The following is an 18,455-nucleotide window of genomic DNA, read 5'->3' on the forward strand; positions in this document are numbered from 1 at the left end:
CCACAACTAGACTGAAGAACAAAACGACAGCAACTTGTCTGTTCCCCTTAAGCGCTGTTCCCATCCCCCCAATTCCCCAATAAAGATCTTAAAAAAACCCCAAAACTTGAGTTCAATAACTTTATGTAATACATTTTTTTCAAATTTCGGGCCCCCAAATTAAGGTGCGTCTTATACATGGGAGCATCTTATACATGGAGAAATACTGTAGTTGCTAGAGAAACCTTATGTGCTGTTCTCCTCACTTTGTATTGCTGCTCAGGGAGCTACAAATATGTGATGTGGTTATAATTTGACAGCACATTGAGTGCTATACGTATGGCTGCACTGACATTTTATCCTCATTTAAAAAATTACCATTGCATGTCCAACATCTACAAACAAGAAAGAAAGGGAAAAGAGGACTCTGGACGTCCTGCAAATTTTAAGGAACAGTGGATTGTGGATTACTTTGTGGATTAATTAGATGCCACAGTGTTGTGTTCATTATACCATGACACTGTGTAGTACTAAAAATATACAAAATATATCAACATTACCAGACTAAGCACTCTTCACAACATTGTTAATTCACAGAAAAGGACATTCAGAAAAATTTAAAGTAAAATATCTCATCTAAGCAGAATTTCTTCATAAAACTACAAAGTGAAAATGAGGCTGAAATTAAAATAATTTTCTTAGTGGCTCATTTATTAGCTAAGCAAAGAAATCATTTACTGATGGTGAATTAATTAAATCAAGTTTGCTTGCAGCAGAAGAAATGTGGTCAGAAAGCATGAACTTGTATGAGACAATCAGCCTTTGGTGAGAACAGCTGCTCAGAAAGCTGAGAACCTTGACAGCAACATCAATAGTCAACTAAAAACCAAGGTAGATTATTTTAACCTACTTTAAAGTTTCCCCTAGCTCTTGATGGGCTGACATATGTGACTGATAACTGTTGGTTTTTTGAGGAGCCAATGCTGAGCTGAAGTGACTGAAAATTAGCTGCTATGAAAAGTCCACATGGAACAGTAACAGGTGAGAATAATTTCAAAGAAGTTGAGAAAAAAAACTAAGTCAGTACAAGCTGAAGTGGAATCTGTGAAGATGTATTATAATTGATGGTGGTGAAAATATTTGTAGAGCAGAAAAAAAAGGTTAGTTGGACAAATTTACAAAGTTTGTGAAAATGTAAGGTGTTTAAAGCCTGTGGTTATTCATTGTATTACTCGTCAGCAAATATGTTGTGGAAAATAATGGAATTTATCACACATTGGACCAGTATGGTGAATGGTAAAGTTCATTTGCACTTATAGACTTAACCATTGTTATTTCTATTTTTGTCAAAAATGGAAGCTGACTCTCTTGACTTGCCTTACCACATACTAGGTTGAGGACTTAGCAGTGATAAAGTTGCATTGAAATTTTGAGTTCACAGCTCAGATTGGGTTTTTTTTTGTTACAAGAAGGATAACTTTTAATCACTATGGCTTTGGATATTAGCTTTTGCTGTAGGCTTAATAATGTCTCTAAATGAATTCAACCTGAAATTGTAAGGCAAAACAGCAGTTATATGCCCAATGTATGCTATGGTAAAATCATTTTGATGATTACCAAGATCGTTTGAATCACAAGTAATGCCATGCTGTTGTATACATTTCTCATGTCAAAAAGTTCAATCAAGAAATGGGGTCACCTTTGTCCAGGTAACAATACCCCAGTTCTACTAATCAGTTCATTGGGATTTTGGAATCACTAAATGAAATATTTATGATTTCTTGTATAATTACAGTTCTGATGAGAAGAATTCTTGGAACTAACATTGTGTCTATCAGTGGTACCTCAAGTATACACTGTGACATCAACAGCACACTTTCTTGTGGACAAAAATGAGGTAAGACTTTTGGGTGATGAAAAGGGGTTGCTAAAATACACAGAAATAATGTCTTGCAATTTTGTGGAATCTGGTCTCCCAAAGAATCTACAATGGCTTTATACCTTTAATAAAACTACATAGTACACAGAAAATAGTCTGTCGACAGATATACTGGCAGTAAGCCATTGCCTTGGTCTGAAATAATACCAGTTAAATTGGTTGTATTCAATCAACTATTTCAGAAATCATGTTGTCCTATGACTTTATTTTACTCATGTGTTTTTCTTATGACACTCAAAGTAGCGCAGCTTATAAAAATGGCCAGTGGCATATATTTTTGGTCGTTAGTAAAGGTTTCAAAATAATATTTATTGTTATTAAGGAGCTATTTTATCAATATTCACCCTAGTACATTTGATAAAGTCAAATGTAACTGAAATTACATGATGAAAAAACTGAGATGAAATATGTCTTATGAAATTGATATGATAGGAAATATGACCCTGAATTATTATTTCCTGATTCATCTCTAGTGTAGTGTGTCTTTGTGAGAAAAGACATAGTGGACAAATAAGACTGGTAAATAATTCTTCTTTCAATAGAAAGAATACCCATTCAAGTTAGAGATGAATCTATCTTTATACGGCAAAGCAAGGGTTTATGTGAATTACATGCTAGTAGACAGAGTCTTGCTCTTGAAGTCCTTCTTTGGTTGTTTTGCTTTTTAAATCCAGCAACTTTAAAATCTTCCAGCAGTATTCCAACCATTTATTCTTTAGCTATTACTTCTCATTCAATGAAAATGATCTGACTTGCCCAGAAGTTATTGTGAAACCAACATCTGCTCATTGCAATGAGAAAGAATCAAGTGAAAAAGTGGTGTTAGATGCTTATAAGGAATCAGGCTCACAAATATTCTCATTAATTTCTCTCAATGAGAGACAACACTATTTGTTAGAAACAACTAATGAATGTAAGGAGAGTAATTGTTTTTTAGTTCTAATTGGTTCTTTTGGTTAAAATAAATACTTGCTAAAAGAGAAGATAGCTCACATATAAAATATAGTTGCTAGTAAGAATGCCTATCTCACTGAATTCTTAAAAGATCTAATTGATAGGTAGTAAGAGAAAAACATTCACCCAGCAAAGAAGAAAACAGCAAATTTGTAAAATGGGGATTCAAATGGAATTACAGGGATTATTAACATTTCTGCCTAAAGTAGTGAATCCTGGAATTTTTAAACACAGATTTTGTCATTGAATGTCAACTATAATCAAAACAAACAAACAAATAAGAAATGCAGATTTGTGATTCACATAATGCTATTGTACTATAGAAGATTAACACTATGCTTATTACTTGACTATGAAGTGAATTTCTATCATTTTCTTTCCACTTATGCCACTAATTTGAGCCCCTCAGTCCTATTTTAAAATTTAAATACTATCTAATGAAATTTAGAGCCTTGCCTTCAAAATTATCAAAAAGAGTTTCAGGAAGAGATGAAGATAATGCCCCCTTTCTTCTTCCTACATCATAAAATTAGTTTTCCAAACCAACATGGAAGCATGTGAATGTTTACAACTTGTTCTATTTTCTGGTAATATAAATCTATCCTTAGATGTATATATTGAATAAAGAGGTGTTGCAGAAGTTACAAAAATTAGGAGAGTGGCTATGTCCTTTGGAAACAGCCTCCACAAAAAAATGCAATTTTGAAGGCCTGTTTTAGCTGATCATCTGTTGCTCTGGGAGCAATGCTGTAATCAACATTTCAATATTTCTAAACAGAAAAAATACTTTTAAGATTTTTCTGTTATTCGGAGGTACATCATTGACTTTTCTTTTCTCCCACATGAATGATAAGAAAAAAGGGAAGTCTGTAACTCTGCTAGAATTCTTAGAGTAACAAAGAGATTGAAAGCTTTATCACACTTAAAAGTATGAAACCTTGTTTTGCACTCCTTTGCTCAATCATAGTTGAAATCCAACTTGTGATATAAGGTTAATTTTATTAAAATAATTGGAAGAAAATTAATGAATTACTCTTTACCTCTTCCATACTACCCTACTCCCAATACATATTGAAGCATCACTTTGAAACACATTATGCTGGTCATTCCATCAACAATTTTGAATATAGTACATAAACGTTTTGTTTACATATAATGTGTCCAGTCATGATTATACAGTCTCTTTAATTTGATCTGTATAACAACCAGCACAGAATCATTTCCAGATGTACAGATAAACCCAACTTGTTAGACATTGTGGTAAATAAGATCTTACTTTCTAGGGGAAGAATAAATTCAACTTTCTTCTTTTATTGAGGCTTTAAATTGTGTGTATGTATTTTCACTTTATTACTTTTTCTTGTCTATTTAATGCTGAGCTCTTTTCTCTACCCACTGGTTATCCTATACATGTGCTAAATTTTCTGTATTTTTAGTTAGTTTTAGTTTAAAATATCCAGAACTGAAAGGCTTCCTTACCTCTTTCATTGAGATCTCCCTGTTAGCCATGGGACTTAGCTGGTCTCCTTAACGATGTGGGTCATCTCAGTCTAGCTCACAAATATGAACAGACACATGTGTCTACGTGCATGCAAGCATACCACATACATACACCATTTAAAAATAGAAGCAATATACGTACTCCTTGAATTTGTCCTATATCTGTGGCTAATATCGTTGTCAAGGCTCCTGTGCTGTTTTCCTTATCATCAAACCAGGAAATATCCTAAAGAAGAACAGGGAATTAACATATGGTAATCAAAAAGATTCTCTGTTGCTCTAGTGAGTCAAAAGGCATTTACTTGCTTCCTCATTTATAGGTACTTAATTCTTATAAATACTATGGAGCAAATTACTTCTGTTTGTTACTTCACAAAGATCTATACTTAGATATAAACTGAAGAACTTAAATCCAACAGCTTGGACTCATTACTATGCTACAATATTATATAATAATCAATGTTAAAAATGGTCATTTTGAATCATCAAGTAATTTGTAGTTTTACTCCACAAGTAATTTGTAGAGTGCAGATCCTACTAAAAAATAAGGTAATAAACAACACAATTTAGAAATATTTTCAAACCTTTCTAAATACCTAAACCGATTAATGATAAAAAGCCTATCTCCTTCTCTTTAAGACCCAAATAGGCAACATTTTCCCTGACACTTCATAGTACCCCTCTAGATTTTACAAGCACTGGCCATTGTCAGAAGCTAAAGAGGCAGACAGGCTGCTATAAAACCCCTGAAGCCAAGAAGCATGCAATCAGAAGAAGGAGAAGGGTCAAAACTATAAGCAGTAAAAGCATAATGTTCTAACCAATTTCAATTTCAACAGAAAATGGACACAGCACTTCTCAACCCAAGGAATTCTGATTTCCTTTTATTAGCTATTGAATGCTTCCTCCCACTCACTCAAACCACTTATATCTCTTGTGGATTAAAACTCTATGGAGGCTGTCTCTGAAAAATAACTTATTTTTAGTGAGTGAAACAACTGTGGGCTTACTACAACCCAGCCCAAGGGTCCTGATACCCGGGTTACACATTTCTTGCAACTAAGGAAACAAAAGTATAACAGATAAGAGGGCTGTGCATTAATCATGAAGTCATGTTAGAAGAAAGCTCCCGTGGAGGACTATGCAGGAGCCAGGGTGTGTATAATCCTGGCCTGACAGCGCTACTCTGTAAACCTCTGCATTGGGAAAGTGTCCCAAAGACTTTAGGGTCCTAGATACCCAAAGGGCATCCTATAGAGATCATTATCTAATTTGTGCTACACAGTCACTTTGGAAACACAACCCCACTCAGGTCTTACATATTGTGAATATTATCTGCAGTGATAATATTATAGTACTCTTGAACTGGAATACACTACCTATTTTTTACCGCATGTTAAAAAAATTAAGATATATTATACATTTTCTAATTATTTCTATGTTTCAACATGACATGAAATGCACAAACAATTTTTAGATACAATATAACCTTAAAAGGTAGAAAGAGAATTTATTATTGAATATTAGATTCCTGATTCTATAGTAAGTTGCTAAAACACACAAGGCATAGGAATATGTAATTAGTCTTAGTCATTATCACATGTTCAGTCAGCAAGATATCCAAAATTGCTTTTCAAGTCAGCAACTGTGTATTCTGGACGGCCACTCACGGTGGCTGCCGGCCACTCACACTGGCTGCTGGCTACACACGCTGGCTGCTGGCTACACACTGTAGCCCATGGCAACCCACTGCAGCAGGGGCTGCAGCCTATGCTGTCGCCGGTGACTCACAGCAGCCCAGCTCCAGGTTGAGCTGTTGTTCAGCATCTTAGCTGTGGAGGGCAGTGTCAGTAGCCCTTATATGTGGGAACCGAACCGGGGCCCTCTGGCATCCCAAGCCAGCTCTTAACCAACGTGCCACTTGGCAGGCCGGCTTTTTCTATTCTTGATGGTAAAATGATTATAAGTAAGGCTATCAGGTTTTCTGGTATTAGTAAATCCACTTTTTTCCTGCTAATAATTGTACTAGAAATAAATAACACTATGATAAGTACTTGCTATGTACCTTTCCATTTAATCATCACAACTTTATGAGGTAGATACTATGATTATCCATATTTTATAAATGAGGAAACTGAGATACTGAGAGATTGAATAACTTGTCCAGGGCCACATAGCTGGCAAGTGCTGAGGCCAGGGTTTGAACCTAGTCAACAAGATGCCAGGGTTTTCAATCAAATTTCTTCCTCTACCTCCATCTAGCTGAAGCATTGTAGTTGAGTTTCGTTACCTGTTTCTCCTGCTTCAGTATGAGCAGAAATTGTCAACAAGTATGAAATACAGTATTAATTAAAACCCCACCTCGTTTCATCAGAGTTGAGGTAAAGAGATGAAGTGTTAAAAAAAAAATGAAAAAGAAAAAGAAAAACTAAAATAACCTAAAGTGCCAAGTTTAACATGAGTGAGATGTACAGACATTAAATCATTTTATAATCTCTCCAGTAGATTTTTGTTTTTCTGGATTAAAGAGTGTTTCCTATTATCTCTAACCAGATCTTTTTAGAGTAGAGGGTGTTACCTCAAATCCTTTTGGAAGTAGCTTTTTGATATCTTTTAGTGATCACCATTAATGAGATCATCTTATGATTTAGAGTCCCCTCCACAAAAGCCCTAGTCAATCTAATTTAAAGAGTAATGGACAAAAAGAAACTTCAAATCTGTTCATAAACCTAAAAGATCTATAGGTCAATATTTATCATTAATAAATATAAATTTAGCTTTGAAATACAATGAACAATGAATTATTTATGACCATTGAAGTCAGCAACAATTAGAACATTCTTTTCAACTGGAAGGATCGCGAGTAATCAAATAAAATATAAATTTTATATCTACAAAAAGACCACACCTGATTCCATAAATATTTCTACCTCATGAGGCTTCAAAATGGTTATAAAAAGCGGTGCAAGTCTCAGCATGCTTTCTAAGCCTTAGAAAGTCTTATCTTAGGACAAAAACCATATAATAAGAATTAGGCAAAACTGAACATAGGAGCTTCCCTTACTATAGACAAAAGTGAAATTGGGAAGACATTTATAAAGAAAAGACCAAATATACTATGCTTTTCTTTTCCTCAAATTATAAAACAAACAAACATAAATGGAAAGAATGCTCAAGGATAAAAAGGGAAAACACAAATAAGATGAAAGGGCTGAGTTAAATTTATGGGGGAATTTAATAACATCTGCTGAACAGCATAGAGTTTCCGTGTATCTTTGCATGTGCATGTTTTTTGAACCACCGGAATTTATGGCTTACAGACTGGTGTACTCTTATGGGCAGAAGCTACTTTATCCAAGAATGTTACTGTCCTGGTGTTCCCATGGCTAATGCTGGGAGGAAGACTAACCTTCACTATTAACAATCAGGATATTGGATTAGTGGGATCCACTGGTTAAACTGGCTCGTGGCCTTTAGGCTCTTCCAGCCAAAGCATGCAGTGAGCCTCTAGAGAGGAACTTCAAAGTAATGTTTGGAAAAGTTAAAATGTATACTCTTTTGTTTAAAACATTAAGACATTCAGGGAACATTTCCAAAAATTCCCGGAAATTGAAAATAATTTTCCTTGAACATGGAAAAACATAAATCATAAAGAAACAAATGGAGCGGAAATTGTCAAGTGTGAAATATAGCATTGGTTAATTAAAACTCCACCTTATTTCATCAAAAAGTTGAGGTAAGGACATAAAGTGTTCATAAGTAAAAAAAACCAAAGTACCAAGTTTAACATGAGCAAGATATGCAGACATTAAATCATTGTATAATCGCTCCAGTTGATTTTTGTTTTTCTGGATTAAAGAGTGTCTACAACTGTCTCTGATCGACCTTTTTTGAGTAGAGGGTGTCAAGCACCAGCTGCTTGGGAGCATCAGGTTGCTATAGGAAACCTCCCACTGGCTTTGCTGCATTTTGTGTATTGTGGTTCCCCACGCGCATAGGTGCTGAGGAGTTTCGTGACTCAGAAGTCCTCTGAACACTACTGCAAGAAGTCACAAGATGTAAAAACTGGTTTTGACTCGGCTGGAGTGACAGTAACTCTATTTCTGAAAAGAAAAGATCCTGGCAGGAAGCTATTTGTTCCTGTACAGTGAATTCTGGTGACAGCAAGTGTGGTAAAGGGCTCCCAATGATTACTGGCTTTCAGGGTAACCCAATACACCTCAGCCTCTTGAAAGAATCTGAGATGCCAAACTGCGACATTCCTGCCATTTGCCCCCAAGACTCACTTCTCAAGATTACTACTTGATCCACCTTGTTTTAGTTATTTCACAGGTGTGACTGATTGATCATCTGTGTGTGGCAGGGCCAACCTGCCAGCTAGACTGATGTTATCTGAATTCAGGGCTATTCCAACCAGGGAAGAGGGATTGGTTGCTGTAAGAAGTATGAAGTGAAAACCACTTAAGGTGTGCATGTGGATGAGAACTAGAGAAGCTAACTCTTCCTTTTAAAACATGTTCTCCAAGATGTTGTAGCTCTTAACCCTCCTTTTAAGTTCCATTCAGATTCTACAGTATATTATACATTAAAAGAAAGATCTGGCAAGAAAAATGCAAGGAACAAGGAGTAAACTCTAAATCCTGTGTTCTGTAAGTTGTGCTTCCGAACACAACAATTTTGCACTTGCTTGTATTAGAAAAAAATATACTATTAGAATTCTACCGCCAGGCACTGCTTGGAACACAAAATAGCATGCTTTTAAACGATCGAAGGAAAGATGATGTCAAGAAATTGACTTGAAGAAAAATTCAAAGTTAGAATATTTAAAAGCACCTTTGAAATAAAATGACAACAACAAGAAAAAAAATCAAATAACACTGACCTGATATAACATGGCTTTAAATGCCAAGTGTCTTAATCTCATGGTTAAAATTTCCCCTGCTTTGCCATAAAAAAATCCCTAGAAAACAAAAAGAAAACCTGGGTTTATTCTTAACTGTTTTTCTATTTCTTTGTAATAGTTACTATATTTACTTATTAATATTTTTAGTTATTATATTTAGTTATTATTTTTAACTCATATAGAGTATGACATAAAAAAGTAATCATGTTAAAACCTGTTTAAGTCATTGAAAGCTTACCTGAATGAAATAACTGACAAAGCAAATAACACCCAAAATGACAAATATCATGGAATAAATATCTGCATCATGCTTTAACATGGTTTTATCATCATTTTCAAACATCTGAAAAGGAAGAGATTTTTTTCATCAGGCGATTGGAGGAAAATATAGAAGAGAAAAAGCTAGAATGTCTATTCATCAGGGTTTTTAAAATGAATTTCACATAAAAATAAGATTATATACATATTTCTGGGGGAAAAGGTGTCCCATTGTTCTATCCTCTACATTCATTAAATATGATAAAAATGTAATTTTCTGTTAATTCTCTCACTTAAGCTATATAAATATGAGATCAGACAGATGAGTCCTTTCTGTTATTTTTTTATTTTTATTTTTTTTAAAGGTAACATCTTTTTTTTTTTTTAAGATTTTTATTGGGGAATTGGGGGAAGGGGAACAGACAAGTTGCTGTCCTTTTGTTCCTTAGTCTAGTTGTGGAGGATGCTGCTTCACTGGCCCAAGTTGGCACCATCATTGCGCTCTTCCCCGGGCGAGGCAGATCAGTCGCCCGCTTCTGGACGGCCGCTCACCTCGGCTGCTTTCCGCGCAAGCTGGTTGCTGGCTACACACGGTAGCCCATGGCAACCCACTGCAGCAGGGGCTGCAGCCTACGCCATCACCAGCGACTCACTGCACCCCAGCTCCAGGTTGAGCTGTTGTTCAGCATCTTAGCTGTGGAGAGCAGTGTCACTGGCCCTCATATGTGGGATCTGAACCAGGGCCCTCTGGCGTCTCAAGCCAGCTCTTAACCAACGCGCCACTAGGCCGGCCCGAGTCCTTTCTGTTATTATTTTCACAGTATATTTTCAAAGAAATCACCAATTTGAATTATTATTTCTAGTAGCTTCTAATAACTCAGGTTTTTTAGTTATTTAGAGCACTGGCTGCAATATGAGACCCTTATACGTATCACTAGAAATTGTTCCTAAAATTAGTGCTTATACATGTATTCGCAGCTATGTTGACAAAGCATAGCTGTGCAAATCCGGGAGACTGAAAACTTAACAAGGTTCTAGTAAAATCCTTGAATCCATTAACTTTCCTGGGTCCCATGGAACAATCTTAAACCCTTACTTCCTCTCCCTGATATGGCTGATAATAAAAAATGGCCATTGTTTGGACTACTTGAAAGAAGAACAGTCATATTTGTCTGTTTTATTGCTTCAGTGCTTTGGGATACTGATACCGCACAGGAGTCAAAATTAGAAAACAAAGCAATTTCTTTACTGATTGCCCAGTCAAGAAGGCCCAGCCAAACACTTCACAATAGAGGCTGGCTTATTCCCTGAGAACATTAGTTGACCTTTCTATCATGGACCTCACAGTAGAAGGTGACCCACCACAAGTCCCAATTTTCCCCTTGCTGGATCAGAGTACTACAGGTTCTGTTCTCTCAGGCTACACTTTGCTTAAAATTGTTAAAAAATATTAGCAAATCAGTTTTACTTACAGTTATGATTTTTGCAAAGATGATCGAAAATATTGGATGAACAGTTCCATTTAGAACAGAAGCCATTGTCCCCAGAACCACAGAAGGCCATTCAGGCTTGTTTAATTTAAAAATTTTTAATAGAGAAACTTCAGGAAGACTTTTCTATAAATAAAATACCTTGGTTAGAACCCCAGGTTGAGAGCATAATGAAACCTAGAGAAGTTAGCCATTTTAAGCAGAACTATATTGTAAACATCAAATATAATAGGTGGCAGAGTAGAAAGAATTTTCCTTAGAAAGGAAAATTCACTGCCCACAGTACTGAAGATGACATTAAACCATAAAGCAATCTTACCCAAAAGTAACTATTTGTGCAACTTACCGTTTTGGGATTTCACTCAGTTGCTATCATTGAAAAGTACAAATTAACCCATATGCTATGATAGCTAAGACTCACAAAAGTATTGCTATCCCAGATTTTTTGTTTGTTTCCTATTCACAAAATGTTTTTTTCCATCCCTTTATTTTCAGTCTGTGTGTGTCTTTTGATCTGAACTGGGTCTCTTGTAGACAGCATCTTGATGGGTCTTGTTTTCTTATCTATTCAGCCACCCTATGTCTTTTGATTGGAGCATTTAATCCATTTACATTTAAAGTAATTACTGATAGGTATGTAATTATTGCCATTTTATTATTCATATTTTTAATTTATTTTTTTCTTCTTCTTAAAGAAGTCTCTTTAACATTTCTTTAACAATACAGATTTGATGGTGATGAACAACTTTAGCTTTTTATTTGGGAAGCTCTTTATCTGTCCTTCAACTCTAAATGATAGCCTTGCTGGGTAGAGTAATCTTGATTGTAGGTCCTAACTTTTCATCACTTTGAATATTTCCTGCCAATCCCTTCTAGCCTGCAAAGTTTCTGTTCAGTTGATTTTTAGTATCTGCCAGTCTTTCCAATGGGATGCGTGGAGAATGACATGGGAGATAAACGTTAAAAATTTTGTGAATAGCTTTGTGGTGAGTAATTATTTTGAATAGGAAAATAGACATTTTCTACTGGGCATTTCATATGTTAAAGTTTCCTCACGGTATTCACTCTTGAAATGATGACATTTATGAACCTATTAACCTGAGAATTCTCCAGGAAAAACTATAAAATAGTTTATAATTCTTGCTTTAATCTTAGTCTGGCAATATAATGTAAACTGTATTGTTTGAACAACAGAACTTTTGAAATTCTAAAGCCTTTAAAGTCTATTTTCAGAATGGCTGAACCACCATTATATTGGGTTACTTAATAATTTGACTATTATCTTTCCTTCTGAAGTTTACTGAAGATCACTGTCATAAAGAGCCTCACTTCAGTCAGTTGACCGTCCAAAAGAATATACAGAAATTTAAAACGTTGCATACCAACTCTTTGTTGCGCACTGAAACTTTTTTTTTGTCAAATTCTTTATAAAATTACCTCATTTTGTAATAAAACTAAGGCTTAGCGTGTCCCAGGGCATAACTCCAGTAAATTTCAGAAGCAGTAAATGTAGGAGGGCTATCTCGCTCCTATAGGATCATCTATCTTTTTGCCTCTGGAAAAATATATAATAACAGGTTAAAATGTAGGTATTACTTAAATAAGTTATCAAGGTAGAAAAGAATAAAATGAAATAAGACAAAGACAGACAAACTAAAAAATTTCAGTGAAATCATGAAAGACTCCATGCTACCTAAATATGCTATGGGTTATAGCATGTTTTAAGAGAATCTGATATAAAAATATATGAAATTATAGGCATTTTGTAAAGACATATAAATGAATTTTTAAAGTTAAAGAACAAACTCTCCCAAAGAATTAAAATTTTGTCTAATATATTTTAGAGCTTTATTGTGTTGTAGTTTTCATACAAGGTGTACATATTTAAAATGTACATTTGATAAGTTTTTACATAACTACACAGCTGTGAAACCATCACCACAGTCAAGATAATGAATATACTCACTACCCACAGAAGTTTTCTCCTGCTTTTTGTAATCCCTTTCTCCTACAGCTCTTAGCTGCCAGTCCTTCTTCTTGACAACGATTGATATGCTTCCTGTCACTATAATTTTGCGTTTTCTAGAATTTATTCAAATGGAATCATACAGTATATACTTTTTCATCTGGCTTCTTTTGCTCAACATAATTACTTTGAGATTTATTTATGCTGTTGCATGAATTAACATTTCATTCATTTTTACTGCTGAGTTATATTCCATTGTATGACTATAACACAATTTATACATCCATTTACCTGTTGACATAAATTTGGGTTGTTCCCTGGTTTGGGCTATTACAAATTAAACTGTTCTGACCATTCATATACAAGACTTTATGTGGACATATGCTTTCATTTCTGTTGGGTAAATACCTAGGAAATGAATGGCTCGATGATATAGCAGGTGTATGTTTAACTTTTTAAGAAATTGCCAAACTGTTTTCTGAAGTGGGTTTACCATTTTGTATTCCCACCAGCAAAATGTGGAGTTCCAGTCTCTCCACATCATTGACAATACTTGGTACGGTCAATCTTTTTAGATTTAACTATTCTAAAAGATGTGCTTATTTCCCATGTGCCTGTCTTCATTGGCTAAATGTCTATTCAGATCTTTTGCCCATTTTTCAATTAGGTTTTGGTATTCTTATTATTGTGCTTTTAAGTTCTTCGTATATTCTGAACCTAAGTGCTTTATCAGATATGTGATGTAACAAATATTTTCTCTGAGTTTATGGCCTATCTTTTCATCTCTTAAAAGTGTTTCACAAATAGTGAAGTTCTTGATTTTGGTGAAGCCTTATTAACTTAATATTTAATTTTTTAATTTTTTATGAATTGTGCTTTTGGTGGTATATCTAGGAAATCTTTGCTAAACTCAAAGTCACAAAGATATTCTACTGAACTTTCTTATGGAATTCTAATTTTAGGTTTTTCAGTAAGATCTATAATCCATTTTGAGTTAATTTTCATCTGTTCTTTGAGGTATGGATTGAGGATGATTAATTTGTATATGAATATCTAATTGATCGAGCATCATTTCTTGAAAAGACTATACATTCTCTATTGAATTGCCTCTGCACTTTTATCTAAATATAGTTGAGATCAACTGATAATACTTTGTGGTCAATTGATAAGATTACATGTGTGGGTCTATTTCTTGACTGTTCTCCTCTATTGATCTATTGTCTATTTTTGTGCCAATAGCACATTATTTTGATTGCTATAGTTTTATGTTAAGAAGTGAAATTAGGTAGTATAAATCCTCCAATTTTGTTCTTTTTCAAAGCTTTTTTTGCCTATGTTATCCTTTTGAATTTCCATTTAGAATCAGTTTGTCAAATTCTACAAAAAAAATCCTGCTCAGATGTTGACTGGGATTGCTTTGAGTCTATAGATCAATTCAGGAACTGACATCATAATCATACTGAATCTTCTTATTCATGTATATCTCTCAATTTATTTAGGTCCCCTTTCATTTTTCTTAGTAATAATTTGTATGTTTAAGGGTGTGTTACAATATTTAATCAAATTTATCCCTAAGTATTCCATATTTTTGATACTATTGTACATGACATTATCTTTTAAATTTCAATTTGCCATTTTTCTTTTTTAGTATATAGAATTAGAGTTGATTTTTGTGTATTGATCATGTATTCTGCAGCCTTGCTAAACCCAATGATCAGTTTTAGTACCTTTTTTTGTAAATTCCATAAGACTGTTTTCATAGATAATCATGTTATCTGTAAATAAAGACAGTTTTACATATTTCCTATTTGGATGGCTTTTGTTTTCTGGCCTTATTGCATAGCCTGGAATTTCCAGTACAATGTTGAATAGAAGTGGTGAGAGTGTATACCCCTGCCTTGTTCCTGATCTTGGTCTTTCACCATTTAGTACGATGCTAGCTGTAGATTTTTTGTTGATGCCCTTTACCAGGTTGAGGTGGTTTCTTTCAATTTCTAGTTTGCTGAGAGTTATCAGGAATGGATGGTGCATTTTGCCAAATGAATTTTCTGCACTGATTGAGATGATTAGATTTTTCTTTAAAATTTTTTAATAAAAGGAATTACATTAATTTCTGAATATTTGAAACCAAAACTTTCACTCCTTGGATAAGCCCTATTTGGTGATGATGTAGCATTCTTTTTATATATTGTTGATTAGGTTTGTGGAAATTTTGTTAAGAAATGTTCCATCTATATTCATGAAGGATATTTGTCTATAATTTTCTTTTCTAGTAGTGTCTTTGTCTAATTTTGATATCAGAATAATGTTGGTCTCATAGAATAGGAACTGCTTCTTTTTCAATTTTTTGTTTGGTAGAATTCACCAGTAAAGCCACCTGGGCCTGGAGGGTCTTTTTTTTTTTTAATAAAAAATGGTTTTTACTAAAAATTCATTTTATTTTAAAAAGATATAAGATTATTCAAGCTACAGATTTATTCTTGAGTGGGCTTTGGTAGTTTGTGTCCATTTCATTGGAGTCATAGGATTTGTTTGCATAAATGTTTTCATAAGATTATATTATTATTTTAGTATCTGTAGAATCTGTAGTCATATCACCACTCTCATTCTTTATATTGGTAATTTCTGTCTTCTTTCTTTTTACTTGCTCAGTCAGTCCAGAGGTTTTCCAATTTATTCATGTTCTCGAAGAAGTAGCTTTGGATTTCATTGATTTTTTTTTTCTTCTTTATAGTTATTTTCTTCCTTTTAGTTTCTTAAGGGGGAAGTTTATTAGTTTATTAATTTGAGATATTTCTTTTTTATATAATATAGGTGTTTAATGGTATAAATTTCTTTCTCAGTACCACTTTAAGCTTCATTCCACATATTTTGAAATTTTCATTGTTATTCAGTTCAAAATACTTTTGAATTTCTCTTTTGATTTCTTCTTTGATCCATGCATTATTTAGAAGTGAGTTATTTAGCTTCCAAATATCTCCAGATTTCCCAGTCCACTTTCTGTTCTTGATTTCTGATTTAATTCTATTTTGGCCAGGTAATATACTTTGCATTACTTGAATTTTTTAAAGTTAATTGAGACTTGTGTTATGGCCCAAAATATGGTGTATCTTGATAAATGTTTCCAATACATTTGAAAAGAATGTGTATTCTTTTGTTGATAGGTCAAGTCTTCTATAAATGTGTCTATTAGGTCAAGTAGGTTGACAGCACTATTAAAGTAATCTATATCCCTGATGAATTTTTGTCTATTTGTTTTATCAATATTTAAGACAAGAGTGTTGAAACCTCTGAATGTAATTGTGAATTTGTCTGATTCTCTTTTCAGTTCTTGATAAATTGGTCATTTTATAAATATGAAATAACCCTTTTTATGCTTTGTAATTCTTTTTTTTCCCCAAAATCTACTTTGAAGTAGACCATTAACATCATGGTCTACTTTCAAGTAATATTATATGTCATTTAAAAACCTCCATTTCTCTTTCCCAGTCTTTGGGTATTCTTTTTATACACTTTTATTTATAGTTGTGTTATGAACCCCACATTATAATGTTGTTATTTTTTCTTTAAAGTGTAAATTATTTTAAAAATCATTATTTTATATTAACCCATTTACTTACTATTTTCGATACTCTTTATTTTTTTTTGTAGATTCAGATTTCAATCTGGTATCACTTTCCTTCTGCCTGAAGAACTTCCATTAACATTTCTTGTAGTGCAGGTCTGCTAGTGATAAATTATTTTAGTCTTTTTATTCCTGAAAAATTTTGTACATTGCCTTCATTTTTTCAAGGTATTTTTCTGCATGTAGCATTCTGAGTTTTTTTCTTTACAGTACTTTGAAGATATTGCTCTCTTGTCTTTTGGTTTATACTGTTTCTAATGAGAAGTTTGTGTTTTTTCTTATTTTTTTCCTTTATATATAGTGTGTCAACTTTCTCTGGCTGCTTTATAAAGTTTTTTTCTTATCACAGATTTTAAAGCAATTTGATTATGAGTGCCTTGGCATGGTGTTCCTCATGTTTCTTGTACTTGGAATTTATTGAGCTTCTTGGATCTGTAGGTTTTTAGTTTTCATCAGATTTGGAAAATTTCATTATTTGTTTAAATGTGTTTTGGTTCCTTCTCACCTTCCCTTTGGGGACATATGAGATATAATTGTAATAACCGTTTAATGTTCTTATTAATTTTACCAAGTGTGCCATTTCTGGGTGTATTTCTATTAATCATTTTTCTCTTCATTTTAAGTACTATTTTCCTGCTTTTTTTACTTGCCTGGTGATTTTTGATTGGATGCCAGACATTGTAAATTTTACTCACTGGGTATTTTTGAATTCTTACACATATTATTGAACCTTGTTCTGGGAAAAAATAAATTACTTGGAAATGGTTTGATCCTTTTGAAGTTTGTTTTTAGGCTTTATTATATGGGCTCAGAGCTGAGTTTAGCCTGGGGCTAATTTTTCCCTCTCTGAGTTAATATTATACTTAATGTTCAACTCAATGCCCCATGAATTTAGAGATTCCTCACTCTGGCTGGCTTAATAAGAACTTTTCCTGGCCCTGTGTGAGCTCCGAGGATTGTTTCCTTTCGTCCTTTCTGGTAGATCTTTCCTCTGCTTTTGGCAGTTTTCTCAGTAAATGCACTAATCAGTAATTAGATGAAGACTCAAGGGAAAACGTCTGCAGATCTCTGTAACTCTTTCTCCCTCTTTGAAAACCTCTTTCTTCCCTTCTTCTTTGCTCTGAAGACGCTGTCTAGTTTGGCCTCCTGGGCTCTGCCTGGGTTTTCCCTACCAGCTCTGAGGCTTGAAAACTACCCAAGCAGTAACCTGGGTCAATGATAAGGTTCATCTCATTTTTCTCCTCTTTTTCAGGGATCACTGTCTTGTTCTGCCTGATGTCCAATGTTAGAAAACTGTGTCACATATTTTGTCCATTTTCTTAGGTATTTCAAGCAGGAAGGAAAATCTAACACCTGTTAACCTATCTTGGCTACAAGGAGAAATCTCTAATTTCATCTGGTTTTCACAGCAATTGACACAAATGATCTCTTCCTCTTTTTGTTATACTTTTCTTAGTTGGCTTCTATGACACTACACTTTCCTGGCTTTCCTTTATTTCCCAGTCATTCTTTAAGCTCCTTTGCTGGCTACTGCTTTTCTATCTGAACTTAAGTTTTGTAGTGTCCTAGGTCTCAATCTCTTGTTCTACCTGCTTCACCATCTATACTTTATTTCTCCTTAGACAGCTTTAGTCAGGCCCATCAGGTCCGTTAGTTAGCCTCCATCATCTTTTCCCCTGTCCTGTTCTCCCTGGTCTCACTCTGGCTCCTAAACGCCATTCTGTACGTGGCAACTGCATCAAGTAAATCAATTCATGCACTCTTCTGATGAGACCCTCTTACGCAACAATTTTTAACCAGCTTTGTCATAGACCCCTTTGGAAGAACTGGTGAAGTCTATG

The 18,455-nt window shown here is 34.1% G+C and overlaps 1 protein-coding gene across 1 annotated transcript in view; it reads right to left on the reverse strand.

Annotated features, from left to right (window-relative positions):
* The window catches only part of ABCB5 (ATP binding cassette subfamily B member 5), a gene marked incomplete at its 5' end in the record, with an annotated part of 64,878 nt that overhangs the window by 34,483 nt on the left and 11,940 nt on the right, over nt 1-18,455 (reverse strand). The window contains 4 exons of the mRNA XM_019651989.1: nt 4,515-4,598; nt 9,255-9,332; nt 9,514-9,618; nt 11,006-11,149. Coding sequence (XP_019507534.1) covers nt 4,515-4,598; nt 9,255-9,332; nt 9,514-9,618; nt 11,006-11,149 — 411 coding nt within the window. The remainder of the gene's footprint in view (nt 1-4,514; nt 4,599-9,254; nt 9,333-9,513; nt 9,619-11,005; nt 11,150-18,455) is intronic.

The sequence above is a fragment of the Hipposideros armiger genome, unplaced genomic scaffold, assembly GCF_001890085.2.
Source record: "Hipposideros armiger isolate ML-2016 unplaced genomic scaffold, ASM189008v1 scaffold_171, whole genome shotgun sequence".
NCBI lineage: Eukaryota > Metazoa > Chordata > Mammalia > Chiroptera > Hipposideridae > Hipposideros > Hipposideros armiger.